The sequence below is a fragment of the Ruditapes philippinarum genome, unplaced genomic scaffold (assembly GCF_026571515.1).
Source record: "Ruditapes philippinarum isolate M1 unplaced genomic scaffold, ASM2657151v2 ctg1152_1_1_1_1, whole genome shotgun sequence".
In the NCBI taxonomy this organism is placed as follows: Eukaryota; Metazoa; Mollusca; class Bivalvia; order Venerida; family Veneridae; genus Ruditapes; species Ruditapes philippinarum.
Genome location: NW_026856449.1, coordinates 280,996 through 301,777, shown reverse-complemented (window position 1 = coordinate 301,777; position 20,782 = coordinate 280,996). Strand labels below are relative to the sequence as shown.

General features: G+C 31.5%; 1 protein-coding gene across 1 annotated transcript; it reads right to left on the bottom strand.

Moving 5' to 3' along the window:
• Nucleotides 1–601: 601 nt before the first annotated feature.
• Nucleotides 602–2,586, bottom strand: LOC132746560 (ficolin-1-like; the record flags this gene model as incomplete). The annotated part of the gene is made up of 3 exons (XM_060735744.1): nucleotides 2,495–2,586; nucleotides 1,453–1,589; nucleotides 602–698 (listed from the first exon to the last, which is right to left on the bottom strand). Coding segments are annotated over exons 1-3 (319 nt in total), but the record flags the coding sequence as incomplete, so codon positions are not given.
• Nucleotides 2,587–20,782: the final 18,196 nt, after the last annotated feature.

Sequence of the window (20,782 nt, the reverse complement as noted above, 5' to 3'; positions counted from 1 at the left end):
GATACCATTATTTGTTTGGTCTGACGACCCAAACAAATAAAAAACTAGAAACACTAAATTGCAAAGTATGGCTTTTAACATTTATATCAATATTTCAAAAACTTGGGCATGAAGTAAGTAAATGTTAACTGTATTTTGTTTTTGTATCTATAACATATTGTACAATTTGAACATTTTGACAAGTTGCCTTGTGACAAATTTGAATGCGATGTTGTGAAGTCACGTTGAAAGACTTCGGAGTGATAAATTATAGGGCATTCGAAAGTTTGAAGGTGCATCATTGTTCTACATAGGAGGAAAAAAAGATATTTCTATGATAAGATATTGCACATTAGATGGAGAGGTAAATGTCATGAATTCCTGAATTTACACTACATATATGAAAATATTTGTTTCATTTTTACAAAAGTACCTGGGTAATGTAATTGATGTATTTTTTATAAGAAATGATATACAATGTAGATCTAAAACAGCTGTATATCCAAATATTGCATTACTATGAGTTTATAGGATAACAAAATAACATATGAAAGAATATTGTAATAACAAATAAATGTCTTGTGAGTTGTACGTCTTTAATAATCACTAAATAAAACTTTACCTAGCCAAAACTCTTTATCCAGACTACCAAATCCGTTTTCATATTCAGTTGAATTTCTGTAAAAGTCGACAGAACCATCAAAACGATTCTGAAACACCTGAAAAGAAATGTTTTGATGAATATTAACTACTGCAAGTATTTTTCTTTTTTAAGGGTCAAAAAATAAGTGTTGCACAGAACTTAAATTTGGAATAAAGATCATACCTTCAAAATCGCCATTGTATTTTTGTTTTCTATTTCCAGGTTATGTGGGGAAAAACGGTGATTTCTTGAGGGGAAAGAAAATACTTCAATAATGAAAATTGCAGACAGACTAAAAGATAATTGAATCAATGCTCCCTACGGATTTCATGTCCGATGGTTAAATCTCATTTTAGAATTATGTTGTGCTAGGAAAAACTGTGTAACGTTTGAAACTTGACATAGGGCTGGGTTTTGGTATAACATTTACGAAATGATCAATTGTTCATCAAAGCTAATAATGATCTAAAACTGTATAGTGTCTTGTAATGAAAGTTGGCTTGTAGATTTATAATGTAGCTACTTCTGAAACCGACCAGAAACAAATTTGTTGCTTGAAAGAATATTTTTTGATTGTTTAAAATTTAGGTTACGTGAAAAATCCTTACATTATTAACTCATCCATGTCCATTTGCCACTATAATCAGTCTTGTAAATTTTCGTACATCTACATTTTGCATAATAATGAAAACGACAAGTTTGTGTGAAATCAAAATACCAGTAAACTGTTAACATTTTACCAAAACCTACAAAAGTTGTTTCGCAAATAGGATGTGTTATACCTGTTAAATGTGCAAAATTGAAACTTTAAATGATTATAATACACTAACCGTCCATCCTCCACCTTCTGTCTCCATGTCACAGACAACTGTCAATAAGTCACGTGACTTCCATAGTTTTATTTTATGTTGCCCGCTGATCGCAGTGGGGAAATGATATTGAACGTCTGCACAATCTGTTGCTATAACTGTAAAGAAGAATATGTATTTATTTTCGTTATTTTCAAATTAAAGATTGACAGAACATTAACATATGTTTGACTTTGCTGTATGCGGAAAGATATAATATAAACTAAGGATATTTGTACAATTGGTGGCTGAAAAATAATACAGATTTTTATAGGGACAAAATGGAATTTAAATTCATAAACTTGATTAAAGTCATATTTTAATCAAAGTTTATTGAGTATTTGTAAGAATCAATTTGTGTGCAGTTCATAATTGCAAGTTTCAACTAAACAGTCAGCAAAATGAACCGTTATATCTTGATTTTCTACGTAATGGATGCAGCAAAATGTTAGATTGTATCTGAATTCGTTATTTTTTTCTTGTCAGGTTTATGACAAAAACGAAAGATAACGACAAAGTAGTCATTTAAACCTTTTTCGTTGAATGAAAAATGTATGCTTATACAACATGTCTTGACAGAGCTTATTAGTTTATTGTTACAGTGTGAAGATCCCCGCTAACATGCAATCGTGTATCTGAATGTATAATATTTCTTGATTTATTAAGAATGTGCCAATTTGAGGTTAACTGTTAATTGAAATATATTTTTTTATAATATTGTGCTAGTTTTAATAGTTTAATTATTTATTAACATTTTAGTTAAAGTAATCGTTATTGTATTTAAATACATTTCGGACAGAAATATTATTTGTGTATATTTGATATTTGTAGATTATTTTAGATTTAGAATATGTACTGCGTAGGGGTATGTAATTGAAGAAATTAGAACGGCATATTTTAGTCTAAATAGTCACATAAAATTCTGCTCAGTAATATTGAATAGGAAAAATAAAATTTCTCACGCATTTGTATTATTTCTATACACTTTTAAAACAATGATAATGAGCATATATATGACAATAACCTCTCTCTTTGCATTTGGGATTGTCTTTTCCGGGTAAGCATATTTGTGTTTCAGAACATGGTCGCTGACCACATGATCCAACCATCTCCTGCAATTAAAAGAAAATTGAATGTATTGAATTTGTTTCTTCCTAAATGTATTAAATTTGGTCCTTTTGAAATGTATTGAATTTGTTTCTTCTGAAATGTATTTAATTTGGTCCTTCTGAAATGTATTGAATTTGTTTCTGAAATGTATAAAATTTGTTTCTTCTGAAATGTATTGAATTTGGTCCTTCTGAAATGTTTTGAATTTTATCCTCCTGAAATGTATTGAATTTGTTTCTTCTAAAATGTATTGAATTTGTTTCTTCTGAAATGTATTGAATTTGTTTCTTCTGAAATGTATTGAATTTGTTTTTTCTGAAATGAATAGAAGCTGTTCCTTAGAGTGCATACAATTTTTCTCAACGTTTAGAATTTAGATGTGTGTGTTGTTTTACCATACAATATAAATGCATGCCATTTGCTGTGTAGATACAATAGTTGTTTGCTTATTAGAAAGAAAAGCTTAATTACACAGTGAAAATGCATCTCGTATATATAGAAATACTAGTGTTATGTAATATAAAGCCAAAAGATTAAAACATAACTGAAATGAGATAATTGATTAAAATATCTTGAGTGTTAAAAAAAACAGTTTTGAAGTATCAGTTAAAATCAGAATTAAGGTAAGGATCTGTAAAGACTTTTCTATGTAATGAGTTTATTTTTTTCAGAGGAAATGTCAAGTGTTTTAATTGAAATCGAAAGCTAACATGTAGCTTACAATTTACATTAATTTAGTACATTCAAATGATTCAAGAAAAGACTTGAATGAGATTATTTGAATTATGATTATGTTGACAGCTAAGTTTATGGAATTTTGCATTTTTAAAATGAATTTAAATGTAGCAAACATCGACTAATATCAATATTATTATAGTATATACGAATTTATGAAAACAGTAAAATATTTTAGAAACAATCTGTAATTGAAGAGTATTAAAAGAAAATTAAATTACTTTGTTGGCGAATAAAATGAAACGTTGATTGTATTAACCCTGAATATAATCCTAAAAATACATGTGTATACAAGACATATAAGATTAACTTACAATTGGCCAATCACTTATGTCGGTGAATATAGCCCCATTCTTTACTTCAAATTCGTTTAGTGTGGCAGACAGACTGTCGGCGTCGTTTAGTTTGCATGCACCTTTATAATAATCCAAACTTTTACACGCTGATAATGTAAAACATTCACGAGCACATTCATGATGGTGATTTACAGATATTTCCATAATTGTGTGTCCCGTAAGATGTTTATTTAAATGTTCCTTCTTGATATGAACATTTGCAAATACACATGGCAACGGAATAAGCAGTAGAACTAAATACATCTTAAAATATATTTATTTTAAAACTTTGTATCGTTGAAGAATCTGAAATTAATTTTACTGAAATGTATTCAGTTTTTTTTCTTAATTAGTTCATGATTTTGAAATACATTTATATATTGTCGAAGTTAAGAAACTATAAATGCGAACACTACAAGTATAATGATTTCTCGAACGTCATAATTCTCATTTAGTTCTCTGTATCCATTTCGTTTAGCATCATCATTTGATTATATGCACATTACCAAGTGTGAGGACAGTTTTCGTAATGAAGACAATCAAGGTTCACTTAATTCCTCTTTTAAATAAAAAAAGCGTTCACGATCGGCGATGTGTTATTAGAATTATAATTGACTATTTTACATCAAGAAAATATATGCTCTATGATGCTGTTTTTCAGATCATAATAAATGAGCCTTTTACTTTTAATGATGGTAGACTGTACACTTATGTCTAAGTGACATACAAAAATAAACGATTTGTCAAGATAAACTATTCCGACTACCTTCACGTATTTAATCTGTATTTCCGATCATAATTACCTCAGTGTATTCCCCTTACAGGCTTAATTGATCACATGGGTACAAGGTTTAAAACGCAATAAAAAAGATCTGACACAATTTCCGTTTATATTTAATATTTCATCGTTTCCCTGTGGTCAAAATATGTTTTGTACTGATAGAAATGTCAGATGACGTCAACAAAATTCCCCACAGATTCAACTACTACTACTAATGACATGTTTTATATTCACTTACAAAATTATTGTAAATGCTATTCTGATACCTAAAGAATTCCTCGATTCCAATGTCACAGTTCTGAAATATTTATAATTCTTTAAGTTATGTTTGAAAATATAATCTGTTTGCAACAAGATTAATCTGTTTTCAAAAACATGTAATGAATTATGAAATTATATTTTGACAAGATTTTTTGGTGCCTGTTTAATTTCGCATTGGGAATCAATTTAAGTCGTGAAAAATAGATCTCATATGTATTCATTAATGTTAGGAGATAACATATATAAAAAGCACACAGTGGCGCAACTTTGTTTTTGGTATGCTGAAATCATTTTGAAACAGACCAAAATGAAAAAGCAAGGTATCAAATATTTTAAATGAAGTGCACAAGCACTATGAGCATTTTTATGTCTTGAGTGAACGTTTGTCTTTATTCACATTATTCATTTAAAAAGACCAATAAAATATAATCATAATTAGTTTGTAATAAAACAATTCAGCTTTAACTAGACTTCAAAGGAATGAGTTCAAGCGAGTTATTAGTTTGAAATAAACTAGTTTAGGTTTAAGTAGACTTCAACGGTATGCGTTCAAGCGAGTTTACGAATATTACGTGCCTGAATACTTATGTTAAATATTCTTTTTGCAATTAACTCTGTATAGAAAGAAGAGATTTTTATTGCAGTTGAATCTCTGGGTAATTTCATAAACTCACTTAATGACTGACCCATTTCAAAGTAGATAAGCCTACTAAAGCCAATGTTTTGTTTATTGAACATAACAATAAAAAGTAGTATAGGATAAATACTTCATTAACATTTTATAAAGACTTTAAAACAAATATTCTACAAAAGGTTAATCAATTCCAGTTTCGTGCATATTTTCGATACTTTCACTTTCCCGATAATGCGTTTTGAACCAGAAAAGGGATATCGTCATATTATAATATATACTTCTCAATACTCATGTCTTTTCTTAACTCAAACGTTTCAAATACAAAAGTAAATTAATTTATGAAATACCAGAATAGTAGATAAAAATTACAAAAAACGGGCTTGATAATAGAAAAGTACTTTACAAATGCAATGATTTTGTGACTAACAATCTTTTAAGAAAATAAAATCACCAATGTATCCGTCTTAACTATTTTCACCCTTCCATCTACCGTGTCTTTTCCAGCAACGGTCATTTATGCCAGCGTTTCCGGCTGTGGTAGCAAGTAGAAGTGAATGAATACCTATTGTCAAATCTTAAACGACATCTTTTAAACGAAAAATAAGACATTATTGCGTGTAACTGAGAGGCTTATCTTTGAAAATAAGTCAACAAATGTTTGTGACTGATAACATTACTGAAATAAAATTGTTCCATCTATAACAGATAAACTTGCAACATGCATGTGAAGTTGTTACATTGTGTTAAACAGAAATTGTCTGATTTATATTTGAATGAGTGGTATTCTATTGTTAGTAATTCTAGTAAATGTAAAAACTACCGATTATTCAAGGAAACGTTCAAATTCGAACCATACTTAGTAAATACACCTTATAACCTGCTTAGATATGTTATTAAATTTCGAACACGCAATAAAAGACTTCCAGTAGAAACAGGAAGCTGGAATAGGACAGAACTTCACCACCGAAAGTGCACACTTTGTAATTGTCTTGGTATCATTGGTGATGAATTTCATTATCTATTAGAATGTAAAGAATTTTCTGCACTTAGAAAAAGGCATTTAGATCACCAATATATAAGAAAACCTAATATTATGTTATTTAAATCTGTTATGAATATAGATACAAAACATTATGATAAGTACAAGCATTTTTGTTTATTTGTTAAAGAAATAATTATTAAATTTGATATTAGATAAAGTTGCAATCTGATGTACATCTTAGAATTATTACAAAAATGTGTGCTTTGCTATTAAGATCTGTCGCATATTAAACATTTTTACAACTAATATTTAAGTAACGGAAGTTTAAGATCATGTTATTTGAGTATATGACTGATCTCTTTGGCAAAGCATATATTTGTAACATTATTGGTATTTAATTTAAACATATGGAATACAAAATGTCTCTCCCTCGTATGAAAATACGAGATATGTCTATGCATGTCATATATGCCTCTATAGTTTATTATGTAAATATGTTATAGCTCATATTGTCATGTTATTCATGAACTGAGTATTAAATAAACTTGTAATAAACTTGTAAACTTGACAAGCTACAGGCTCGCCTATAGAAATAAAGGTACGGACTCCATGGGTATTGGTCAGATTTGTCTTTTTCTTATACGAATAGATATATGTGAATCATGAAAATGAACATCATTACACCTAAGGCTAATTAATTCATCAAACCTTAAAAAACCTGCAAACGCTATTAGAACCATTGCTAAATCATGTTAAACAAGAATATCGTCACTTTGAATGTATTTATCACACAACATTATTAAATTGTCATTTGTTACATGATCATTCTTTGTGTTAGGCTTTGTCAACAGTTCAAGCAAATTTTTCACAAACAAGTTATCAGTAGGATCGTGTAAATTTCTCAAAAACATGAGCCCACTTTAAACTTTATACAGCATTTGAAAAGATAGAACTAGATGATTGTTTGTCAATTAAATCCGTATGATACAAGGCAATATGAGCACATAAAAGTAATATCATATATTGTTTATTAAAATGATTACATAAAATCGAAAATGAACGATATCGGTCAGTATATTTCAATGTGAGTGGAACATGCGGATGATCGTGACAAAACCTAATAAAATTAGGAATATACATGTGGAATATTTAATTCTGTTTATAACAATATTTTTGTTCATTAATTTACATAGACATCTCATGATAAAAAACGGCCATATGGTTATGAAACCAACCTAATTTTACTGGTTTTTTATTGTTTTTTGTTGGTTGTTGTTGTTGTTGTTGTTTCTCCTTGGTTTTTTTATAATGGTATAAAATATTTCATCAGATATAGCTTTACACTTTTACTCTTCTTTCAAAATCAGATGTAACAAAAGAACAATAATTAATCTAATGTATTAATAAACACGAGTAAATTCAATTAAAGTATGACATTTGACGTATTTTTGGAAAACTCTCCTGCTTAACGCTTTTACAATCGAATAAAAACTTATGAATAGTCTTTATGACATTTAACTAAACTCAGGTACCTGCTTGTGATATTCACTTATCAAAACTTGCACACACAAAAATCCAGGAACATGCTCGAAATAATATAAAACATGAAAAAGATAACATGTTATATATTTAAGGATGTCACAAAATAATGTATAATTCATAATTTCATTTTCATTTGAATAAGATTCACCTAAAATTGCTATAATGGTCCTTTTTGTAAACAATGGTCTGTACTTCAGTTTATTTGACGATATTTGGCTTTCATTAATTTCTATTGTTTTCTTATCAATTGACTAAGCATCGTTGTTGCCGGTCGTTGACAGTACAATAGCTTGTGAATTAAATATTGACGCTATTTATGGAACAATATATTTTGACATTATGAATGTATTATGATTCAAGGGAATTTTAAAATGTATTTTGAACCTACTCAAAAAGTAAATAAATATTCATTACATTTGATTAGCCACTTGTAAAAAAGCGAATGAATAATGTAAAGTGGTTGATTTGCCCTCATCATATAAAGTGCATGATGCATATTCTAAAGAGTAAAGACAAACAATACAAATATGAACACATATTGGCTTATGAGAAAAGGAACATATTCAAATAGTGCACATAAACAATTTCATGAAATCAAACGAAATTGAGTGCATTTATCTATTCGTTTCAGTAAGACACTCGTGGTAAAACTTTGTTGTTACAAAAAAGAACTGCAGAAAACAAGTTTCAAATCTTTTCATTTTTAATTCTAATAAAATATTTAAAATCAAAATTTGTTCATAAAAGAACTGAAAAATACCACTGTTGCCTCCTCTCACAAAAAAATGTTTCAGTGACCGGAAGTGATGAAAATGGAAACTTTTTTTTTACAAAGAAATTCCGAAAGAAAGTATCATATTTGGTTATAGTATGGCTATCATGTGCGATTGCCAATGATTGCTCAAAACCGTTCCAAATAAAGGTGGAATACTTGAATAAACGTTTAAATGGACATACCATCGCAGAGTTAGAGGTTCAGAACCAACACATGCGTACTCGTGAATGTATTTATATATCTATGAGTAAAAGTATGGACTATTTTCATGGTACATGTACTTGTAAACTTAATAACGCTGATAGCAAATCTGTCTTGCTCGAAGTCTTCAAGGACAAGCTAGGTGCGATCTTCTCTGGTATATCTCACTGGCAATATGTAAGCATATCTTTAGACTCGTCATCTGCTATTATTATTATTATATTTATTATATACCAAACTTCTTAAGCACATTTTTCATGCACATTGACACGTTCAAAAGTACTGTACAATATAACCAAATAAATGATACAATATTTAAACGAAAAAATAAATTAAAACATCAATATTGCTCAAGTCACAAAATTCAAATCAAATGTAGTTTAAAAAAGTTGAAAAGACCCACATAAATAATAAAACTCAGGTAAGAACCTAAAATTATAATCAGTCTAAATAAAACCTCTTAAATAAGTGAGTTTTAAGTGCTCCCTTAAACACTGTTAGAGTTTCAAAGCTTTTAAGTGTTCTAGGTAGGGCATTCCAGAGTTTAGGGGCTGCCGTCATAAAAGCACGATCACCATAAGTCACAGTCCTACTGCGCGGTACAACAAGTGCTAAGCAATCAGTCTGGGACCTAAGTTGTCTGGATGGGGTATAAATGTCTAGCATGTTTCGTATGTACGTAGGTGCCTGTCCATGAAGCGCCTTAAACACCTATGTAAGGAGTTTGTACTCGACTCTGATGTGCACAGGAAGCCAATGTAGTTCCTTTAAAACTGGGGTTATGTGGCAGTTTCGCGGTGTCCTGGTAATAACACGAGCAGCCGTATTTTGAACATTTTGGAGCTTGTTGAGAACGTACTTTGGAGATCCATATAGCAACGAATTACAGTAATCTAATTTTGATGTCTCTAACGAGTTTATCAAGGTTCTGGTTGAATCAACAGTCAAGTATTTTCTAATTTGACCTATTTGTCGTATTTCAATGAAGCATGAACGAGAAACTGAGTTCACATGTTGTTCCATGTCTAAATGAGAGTCCAATACGGCGCCAAGGTTCTTTACTGTTGTTAATGGTTTTATAACAGAATCACCGACTCTTACAGTAAGATCTTCAATATCACTTTTGGTACAAAGACGATCACCTCTGTTTTGTCCGCATTGGGTTTCAGAAAGTTATTATTCATCCATAGTATGATGTCATTCAGGCATGCTTCAATCCGTCGCAAGGTCTCATTGCGTGAAATGGCTTCCTTTGGTTTAAATGCCATGTACAATTGCGAATCGTCAGCGTAGAAATGATGTTGAAGTTTATGCTTCCGACAGATCGCGCCCACAGGTTTGGTGTACATGATGTAATTCTTCGGACCAAGAACGGACCCTTGTGGAACAGAAAATGTCATATGTACAGGTTTTGACAGTTCACCATTGACACAGACAGTTTGATAACGCGCACACAGATATGATTTCATCTATTGTAAAGGTTTGCCTACTATTCCGAAGTGTTGTTCGAGCCGGCAAAGGAGGGTACTATGGTCGATCGTATCAAAAGCAGCAGATAAGTCCAACATTACTAGAACAGTAGCTTCATTCTGATCAAGAGAGCGGAAAATGTCATTTTGTACACATAATAGAGCAGATTCTGTTGAATGAAACTGCCTATAAGCCGACTGACGCTCTTCATGAAGTTTATGTGCATATAGGTGTCTTTCAAATTTTGGAGACAAACGGTAAATTAGATACAGGCCGGTAGTTTTTCATAACCTCTTAATCCAACCCTGACTTTTTGAATAAAGGTCTTACTCTAGAACATTTAAAAGCGGGTGGTACATAGGCCCTCTCAAGTAAAGAGTTTATGATTTTTGTGATCAATGGTAATAGTTCATTTAAACAATCTTTCATCAGCCATGTTCGAATGGGGTCAAGTTCACAGGATTTGTTTGGCGAATTGCGAATAATTTTTGAAATTTCCATATCAGAGACTACTGAAAAAGTTGAAAATTGCTCTCCACTGAAAGGTACTTCAGGGACAACATTGTCTGTTTGTTGGTGAGACTTGGTCCTGGCTATACCATAAAGTATGCCTTCAACCTTATCCACAAAGAAGTCACGATAAAGTCTTGTGCTAGAACGTTTGCAGGTTAACCAGATGGCAGCACAACATCTGTGTTTGACTCTACTTATATACTAGTATTTCAACAGCGGATAGCAAAACAGTTTTTTACAATCAATTTTCAAGTGCTAATCTGTTCTCAAATATGATATACAATAAACTAAGTAATTCCAAATTATGACGGTCACATTTGATTTTGCCTTTGCCTATTTCCACTAAGTGACAAATGACCTTAGACATAAATGAAATGGTATTTGTTTAGTAAACATGAGAGATTAGGATTCGATCACATGTGGAGATTAGGTACAGTGGGTAAGAACTATATTTGGAATTTCCTATGTTGATGAATGTTTTATGTTTATATTAATAAGAATTATACAGAAAAGGCGTTACTGAGTAGTTAATACTGATCAAAATTATTAATTGTATGTACTTCCTTCAGTTTATTTGATTGAAAAAAAAAACATTCATTATCCGGGCTAACACAAACAGCCTAAGTAATTTATCCAACTGATTTTCTTAGCGTAACTGTTTTCAAAACATTTTCATGTACTGATCTTTAAATGAATACATAAGAAATATTAATTCACATCATCAAATGAGATGTTCTGCACTATGATTGTCATTTAGATTAATTTCACGTACGTACTATGTATCATTCCATGAAATATCAACTATCACGTGATGTCGGTATTTTACTTTTTTGTGTATATCTACTAATTTTCTTAAAGAAAAAACAAACAAACAAACAACAAAAAACGAACCTTTGTGTACCGATATCTGATATCTTAAAAAAATATTAAATGAAATCTTTTTTTTTTGGTCACGTCATTTATATGAATGTCAGATGATTGGCTTATTATTCGACGGGTATATATAGATTCAAAGCTTTTATCACGATTGTATATTCATGTAACATATACTTATTTCTGTTTCTTTTTACCTATAGGTGATGGGTATACCAACTACGGAAAGTCCTACCACAATGGTATGCAGTTTACGACAAAAGACGAGAATAGAGCTAACTACGACGAGAACTGCGCCATTTATTGCCACGGTGCGTGGTGGTATAACGCTTGTGGCGGCGTGAACCTCAACGGACAGTACGTTACTCCAGGGATTGTTCATCCCCTTGGTCACTGGCGTGGGGTGATTTATTATCCGTTTAGTATAAAATCTCTGAAAGAAACTAAAATGATGTTCCGGCGAGTTATTTACAAATGATATTGGACAGAAATTAATAAAAGACAGACAGTTAACATGTATAATCATTCTTTTGTGCGTTAATTAAATAAATAGTTTAACTCTATTAAAGAAAAAGATCAAAATTTGAGTGTTATAGATGATGTAGACATGTTTAAGATGTTTTATTCTGTATAGATTGCCTCGAGACTCTCAAAATATGCAAGGGGTCATTGATGCCATCTGGTATAAATTTAGCTTAAAGGCCCATTATGCCTCAGATTATGAGTTTATATTTAGTTCTCATAGGCTTTTTAATTTTCGTGTACCTTTATAGTATCCATCAAGGAATTGATTGGTCAATATACGGAACCATCTTTTTCATCTGTTGCTTTTTTGTACATGAAGTACAGTTATAGTGAATTAGTGTTTTGTATGGAATACTTATTTTACATTTTGCTCCTTTTATGACAAATTAGTTTACATTTATCGCTACATTGTCAGGTAACAAGCATCTAACAATTCTCTTAAACTATTATTTACACATTATAAAAGTCATGTTTGCCCTTTCTTAAAAAGTAAAACATTGTTTCTTGGGAATAATGTTCCTTTTTAATGATACATTGTAACTGACAAAAACACAATCTTTTTTTTTTCATTTTTTCAATCATCAACAATCATCATTTTCAATTTAATCAAATGAACATGTTGCAGGCTCGTTATTTTCAGTAAGCTTGTAAGCTTGATCATGGACGGCATTGATAATTGAGCCGTGTCACGACAAAACCAACGTAATGCGTTTGCGACCAGCATGGATCCAGACCAGCCTGCGCATCCGGGCAGTCTGATCAGGATCCATGCTGTTCGCTTACAAACCCTGTAACAAGTAGAGAAACTGATAGCGAACATGGTCGCAAACCCGTTATGCTGGTTTTGTCATGACACGGCTCAATGATGTGTTTCTGTGCACGATCCACCATAGCACCGACTTAATCACATGCCATAATACAAACATAAAATTCTGATAAATATAAAAATTAGAGACATCATCTGATGTGTTATCGCAAAATCGAAATGTTCAAACTAAAATTTTAGGTGTAATTTAAAAAAAAAACATACAAAAGCCATCATTCAAACATTTTCAATTTTGCCGTGCTGGGCCGCATTTTCAGGTTCATTCATGAAGATTTATATTATTTGGAAAACAAAAACAGGGAGTAAATGACATCACTATTTCCTTCTTTAAAAAATAGACGAGAACTTTCTCGGGACTTTCCGTAAAAAGAAAATATTTGAAGGAATAATTCATGTACCAGTTCATGAGAAGAAAAAGACGAAGAGAAAAAGCTCAATCAAACCGAGCCTGCAACATTTTCAAGTCTGCCGTGTTGGGCTTTCTTTAGGGATTCTTATTTTCTCTATTTCATATTATTTCTCAATTCAGCGCAAGCTTACAGTTTTACAATTCATTTGAAATGGAGGAATACATGCTATTGGTACAATTGAAAAGCTTTTAAGGTTATGTAGATCAAACAAAGCAGACTATCCCATTAACAAAGTTATGCTTTATTTTCACAACTCAGCTCAACTCAACTCAAATATTTTATTAAAGTCTCATCTTTGTGCATCTTTACATATTTACATATTTAAATTATTTAAAATACATTTCAGTTCATATTAGTTACTATTCGAATACAATCATTAATTAATAAACTAGTAAAAAGCCGAAAAAAGGGATATAACTGTACACAACAATATATGTTACATTCATCACGTTACTTCCCTTCAATAAGAAGTAAGAGTTTAAAATATGTTTCGCCGTTTTTTAACTTTATAATTGCGTGCAGTGATGAAAATTTAAACGCCTGATTTAACACTGGGCCTTCGTAAAATAATAGCGGTCAACGGCTGGTCAATTTCTCAAAGCGCTGTGCTTGGGATTAACGTGTCGCATATACTACTGGAATCGAACATCGGTAGTCGGACATCTATACCAATACACCACGCCTAACTGATGAGTGATGTTAGCAAAATATATCAATATATTCGATAAATACTGGCCAGTGTTTATTCCAATGACCTTTACGAAAGTTAATGAAGTGCCAGGTCAATGTTGTTGGACAATACAAATTTACTTTTCAAAAGAGTTGCTAATATTTTTGAAATGTGTACATCATTCACACCTTTTAATTTTAAAGTCAAATCAAATTGCAAAAGTTTAATTACTATTTAAACACGTTTTAGCAGGATTTTTATGATAATAATAATTATTGCCGTTCAATAATTAACAGCCAATTATTCGTTGGTGCGTTTGTTTATATAATGCATTTTTTGATTGTGAAACTTTGTTAAATAATAACATGTGTATTTATTAAATCTGTGAAATATTGTTTGATTACATTAAGATGAGACTTTAATGAACGCAGCATTGTTTGGAGTAAAAGGCATCACTGGTCTGAAGTGATGCGACCGGTAGACCGTTAATTTTTTTTATTTGTTTCTTTATTTTTTTTATTTTGTTACACATTTTGAACAAAAACAAAATCTTCTCTACGCATCCAAAAAATTAATTTTTCTGGTCAATACTTTATAATATCTTAATATCTTTATATTTCGCTACGATTCTACTAGATTTATCGATGTGGGGAAATGACATCACGCGCACCTGTTTTTATACGGCCGATACACAAATATGGCCGCGCCTACTGATTTGTAGAAATCGGTGATTTAGCGATTTAAATTTTGTTATCATTCGTTTAATATTATTATTTGAAGGCAGAAAATATGCATAATTACTATTTATAGTATTCTTTTTCTGATATCAAATAGTGATTAACAGAGTCCCTAAAGAAAGCCCAACACGGCAAAATTGTAAAATGTTGCAGACTCGGTTCATGGACGGTACTGTAAAGTGCAAGTTACCGTCCACGACCCCTAGCACCGGCTTAAGCAGAATTCAACATTTAAACACAGAAATGGTGAAATTTTGAATTTAGAAACATCCGCAGATGTGTTCATACGGCGGTTATCATGGAACCTTCAATGTGACACAGAAGTGTCATTCCATGAAAAGCGGCGTATGGTCCCCAAGTAAATGAATGCGTGTGCCCTAAACGAGAAAACAATGGGCGGAACTAAATAAAATAGAATTTTGAAAGGGGATCTGAGGTTATGAAGCCTGCATATCACAGACAAGATGTCAAAAGACAAATTTAAAAAGCAGGCAACATATCCTAAGGGTGATTATACAGTATTCAAGTAGGAATACTGGAGCCACTCAAGTTGAAAAAGGCCAAATACAAGAAACTAAAAATACCATCTAAAATGTATACATAACAATAATGTCGTGCTGAACGATCTTCAAGGATCGAAAATATAACATCATTGATTTAATGTACGGGGAGACTTTTTACAGTCGCCACACGGCATAAATAACACGGATGTGACAATGAAATCAAGTTTTTATTCTAACATTGCCTTTCCCTTTAAGAGATGTTGACTTTACATTATCTTCCATGAACAGACTTAATAAAACCGAGTCTGCAATTGTCAACTTTTTGCTTTGTTTTTTATTACTCTCCTCAAAAATTTTCATATATAGAATCTTTATTGAAAAGAAGGTTAAAATTGTAAATGGTTGTAAATCCAACAAAACACCGCTCTACCTCTATAATAAGACTTTTGTTAAAATGAAATGCCAGTTCTAGCACAAGAAGGTGGGTGTTGTTAAGACTTTCAAATTTATTCTTTAGAATGACGATCTTTATTTAAAATCAGAGAATGACATCGAACCAAATCATGGTTGAATACCTTAAAGATATACTATGCTCATCTTTGGGTAAAATATTTTTATTGCAGAAATGTATTTAAATCCATGAAATTCTTACTGAATATGTTTAATCTGAATAAAAGAATGTATAAACTATGTATGGGAAGCTGCATTCCTTATTACTGTAAAGTTGGCCTTTTCTTTAAAAAATGCCAGTTTTTTAATGATATTACATATTCATATTGTGTCCACATGTAGTGTGAAGAGTTTAAAACATGGCATATCTACTTTAAATGAAGCAAAGACATGTTCATTTTATATTTACAGCAATAATCAATATTTTCAAACATCGAATTTGAGCATAGTGTATCTTTAATACTTTTTTTTTTTAAAAAATAACTTTTAATAAAGATCGTTATTTCAAAAAGTAAATTTCAAATCATGACACTTTAGCAACGAAAACAAAGTTGCAGACTCTGATTGAGGTTTTTCTCCAAAATTATACCAATTTCCTTATAATTGCATAGGCATGACTCATTCACATTGATGTGCCAACTTCAAAACTTCATATTGTTGAATTTCAATGTTCACATTTACGGTTTGAAGGCAGGGAATCAGACAACGTTATCCCAGGTGGGGACTTGTCTGTGACAAACTCATTTTTTATATAAAAACATCTTGGTGATGGGTATATTAATTACAGTATGTCACAATGAAAGACATTTTACGACAAATTGCGCTGTTTATTGTCATTGTGCTTGGTGGTAAAACGCGTGTTGCCACTTAAACCTAAACGATTAGTACGTTACTCCAGGCACTGTTTATCCCATTGGCCACTAGCTTTGGCCGTTTAATAAACAATCTCTTAAAGAAACAAAAAAAATGATGTTCGGCGAGTTATTACAAATGATTCATTACTTGCAAACTAATCTATAAAAAACATATACTCGTTCAATCATTTACACGATGAAAACACAGAGAATAGAAGCTGTATTGTGTATTATATTCATACAATGTACGTTACGAAACGCCTACATCTCGAGAAGGGGTCATAGTTGCAAGCTCGACAAAATTTAGCTAATTGGTATGCATGCATCTATCCTCGGTAACCCGTGCGTATTCTTGATTGACCTTTTCGAAAACGTAGCTAAACACCGTTTTCCGGTACATTACGGATTTAGCTCTGGGGAATTACACCAAATGAAGTACATAACACAGTTACATGATATTTCTATTTTTCTATCATTATTTTATCGTTTAAGGTGAAAAAAATTGATGTCTTTGAAAATTATCAATATTCCTTTAATATCTTTTGCAAATTTTTCAAAAAATAAATTGTTTATAATGAAAATCAATAAAATTAAAACAGACGTAGTGGAATCTTCCATATTATCTGCGTAAACTTGTGTAGCTTAACTTTATTTTTTGTATGGAATTATTCATACAATGATATTTAATTATTTTCTTATAAAGAAATAACTGTTTTATTTCAATTTAATTTAAGAAAAGACCGAAAACATCGAGATCGCTATTACACTCCATTAGGTGAATTCCCCAGAGCTATGTACAGAAAGTACCGGAATACGGCGTTTAGCTAGGTTTTCGAATCCGTGAATGAATTAAGTTCAGCAAAATCAGTACATGTGGGTTCCAACGATAACATGCATCGTAACTGAAAAATACATAAATTTCTTTCTTCGACAAAAAATGCATGAATTGCCATTCCAGATACAGTTTTGTCAGACACGTTTGAAGATAGATACTTATACAAATTTGCCACTTCCACCTATCCTTTGATTTGTATATTTTTGATGTCTTGTAATTTATTGTATGCATTACTTCATTTTGTTTTTAATTTGCTTCATTGTACGGAAACGTCCTGGTGCCAATTCATAATGTTCTATAAAAAAAATAAACTCCTACGTAGGAGATAAAAAAAGCCTAAGGAGTTTAAAAGTCCTACGTAGGAGTTTAAAAATTCTACGTAGGAGTTATAAACTCCTAATTAGGCCTTTTTATCTCCTACGTAGGAGTTATAAAGTCCTACGTAGGACTTTGTAACTCCTACGTAGGAGTTTATAACTCCTAAAAAGGACTTTATAACTCCTACGTACGACTTTGTAACTCCTACGTAGGACTTTATTACTCCTAAGTAGGAGATAAAAAGGCCTAATTAGGAGTTTATAACTCCTACGTAGAATTTTTAAACTCCTACGTAGGACTTTTAAACTCCTACGTAGGACTTTGAAATTCCTACGTAGGACTTTATAACTCCTACGTAGGACTTTGTAAGCCCTACGTAGAACTTTATAACTTCTATGTAGGACTTTATAAGTCCTACGTCCTACGTAGGACTTTATAACTCCTACGTAGGAGATAAGAAAGCCTAATTAAGAGTTTATAACTCCTTTTAAACTCCTACGTAGGACTTTATTACTCCTACGTAGGACTTTATAAGTCCTACGTAGGACTTTATAAGTCCTACGTAGGACCTTGTAACTCCTACGTAGGACTTTATAACTCCTACTTAGGAGATAAAAAGCCTAATTAGGACTTTATAACTCCTACGTATGACTTTATAACTCCTACGTAAGACTTTTAAACTCCTACGTAGGACTTTATAACTCCTACGTAGGGTACATATCAATGTTCTGAAAGCACAGAGTTCAACGGACATGTATGCTAGAGTATAATTTAAGATAGCGTATTATATAGGAAAATAAATTATATGTGTCAAGTTGTAATTGTGGCAAGCCGCTTTAGTAAATAAACTTAGTCTGTAGCCAGAGATGATTTTGTCATTCTCTGCATATATTAAACGATGATTCTGTATTATGTACGTTTAGTTATATTGATTATACACATGTACACAAAATGTATGGGTTAAACTTGTTCAAAGTAGGATATAATTCATTATTAAACATATGCATGCATAATGATCCGCAAACCGTTTTCTTCTTAAACTTTATGGAGCAGGAACAAGACACTTCCCTACTCCCCCTGCCCCCTATAAGGATGTAATCATTTCAAACGGCCGAAAATGGATAAATTGCTCGTTTTGTTAGCAGGTTCGTATGGAAATGGTAATTGTTAAAGCCTTTTAAAATTTTGATATATTCGTATTTTAGAAATGCTTGTTTTCGAATAAGTTTTTCGAATAGCTGTAAAGATATTTTCCGGGATACATCGCCAATGCTTACAGACACCTCGCTCTAAGACACTGTACACTCTAGAAACCTGAGACACTTTATTAAAAGGTAAAGTGTGGCGGCATGGCCGTGTGATTACTAGCCGCATGTGTTCAACCCCGTTAGGTGCAAGCCGTTGTTTCCTTGAGCAAGAAACTTTACACTCATTGCTCAGTACGTACTGGCTGGTTCCAGGAACGGATTCGAAAGTGTGTCAATAAGCTTAAAGCTTCCTACATAATCAAATATAAATAAATTCTGTATAAACCAAAGGTGAAATGTCCTCTATATTTAAGATTTGAAATTTCGGCCGGGGGCGGGGGTCGTGTCTTGTTGCATGGCCGATATACCGGTCCGGAATGTTGAGATTTTGCAAAGCATTCTGTATGCATTTCTTATAAAGTCATAAAGTCCTACGTAGGAGATACAAACTTCTAATTAGGAATTTTTATCTCCTACTTAGGAGTTATAAAGTCCTACGACTCATAGGACTTTATGACTTTATAGAACATTATAAATTGGCACCAGGACGCTTCCGTATCATTGAGTTGTTCATGAAATTTTGTCCGCTTTATTTGTATACTTGTTATTAACACTTTCATGAGCTCCTCAGTGTATACGGATCGTCAACTCTTGACTATTTATTGTTGCATATTGATGATTTTGAACTTGTTCACATTTTTGTATTACCCCAGCTAACGAGTTTTCCGATCATAGCGGACTCTGTTTAGTCTACCATGTAAAAATCAAGCTTCACCGCCTATTGAAATACACAAAGAAACGTTTTTGGAAATTTGATAATGCACAAATTTTACAATTTATAGAATGCTTAAACTCAAAAAGAGGAGATATATGAAAACAAACTAATGAAATTAACCAAAACGAAAATATTGATACTATATCACAATCTTTTATTAAGATTTTAAACGATTGCTCAAATGATATTTTCGGACAAACACGAACAACACGAACTGTATCTATAAATAAAGTATTAAAGAAAAAAACATGGTTCAATGCTGACTGTTACACTGCTACAGCTGAATTTAAAAAAGCAAGAAATGGTTTTGTAAAAAATAAAGACAATGATAACCTTCGTAATCTATATATAAACCATAAAAATAATTATAACAAAATTAAACGAACCCAAAAGAAAAAATATAACTTTAATGAGAGGCAAAACTTAAATGAAATGAGTAAATCTCAACCACGTAAATTCTGGAATAAGATTAGAAGTCAGTACACTAAAAATACAAGAAGGGCTGAAACTTTAACAACACAAAATCTATATGGGCATTTTAAAACACTGTATAGCACAGAGACAACAACTGGAAATACATCTCATAATCAAAATATTATAGATGAAGATTTAGATAAAGAAATTAGTATGTCAGAATAACATAAAGCAGTATTTTCACAAAACAATACATGTAATAAAAGTAGTAGAATGATACACTTATATCGGAAATATATAAAATTTCTTTTAATGAAACGTCTGATTTTATTCTAAGACTTCTTAACAGGATATTTAATACCGGAGAATATCCCAGTGAGTGGGAATCAGGAATTATTGTTCCTATACATAAGGGAGATGCCAAAAATTATAGGGGTATAACTTTGATAAACATTATTGCTAAATTTTATTCCCAGGTATTACTTAATCGCCTAGCATCATGGACTATAAAACATAAAACTATAAAAGATAATCAA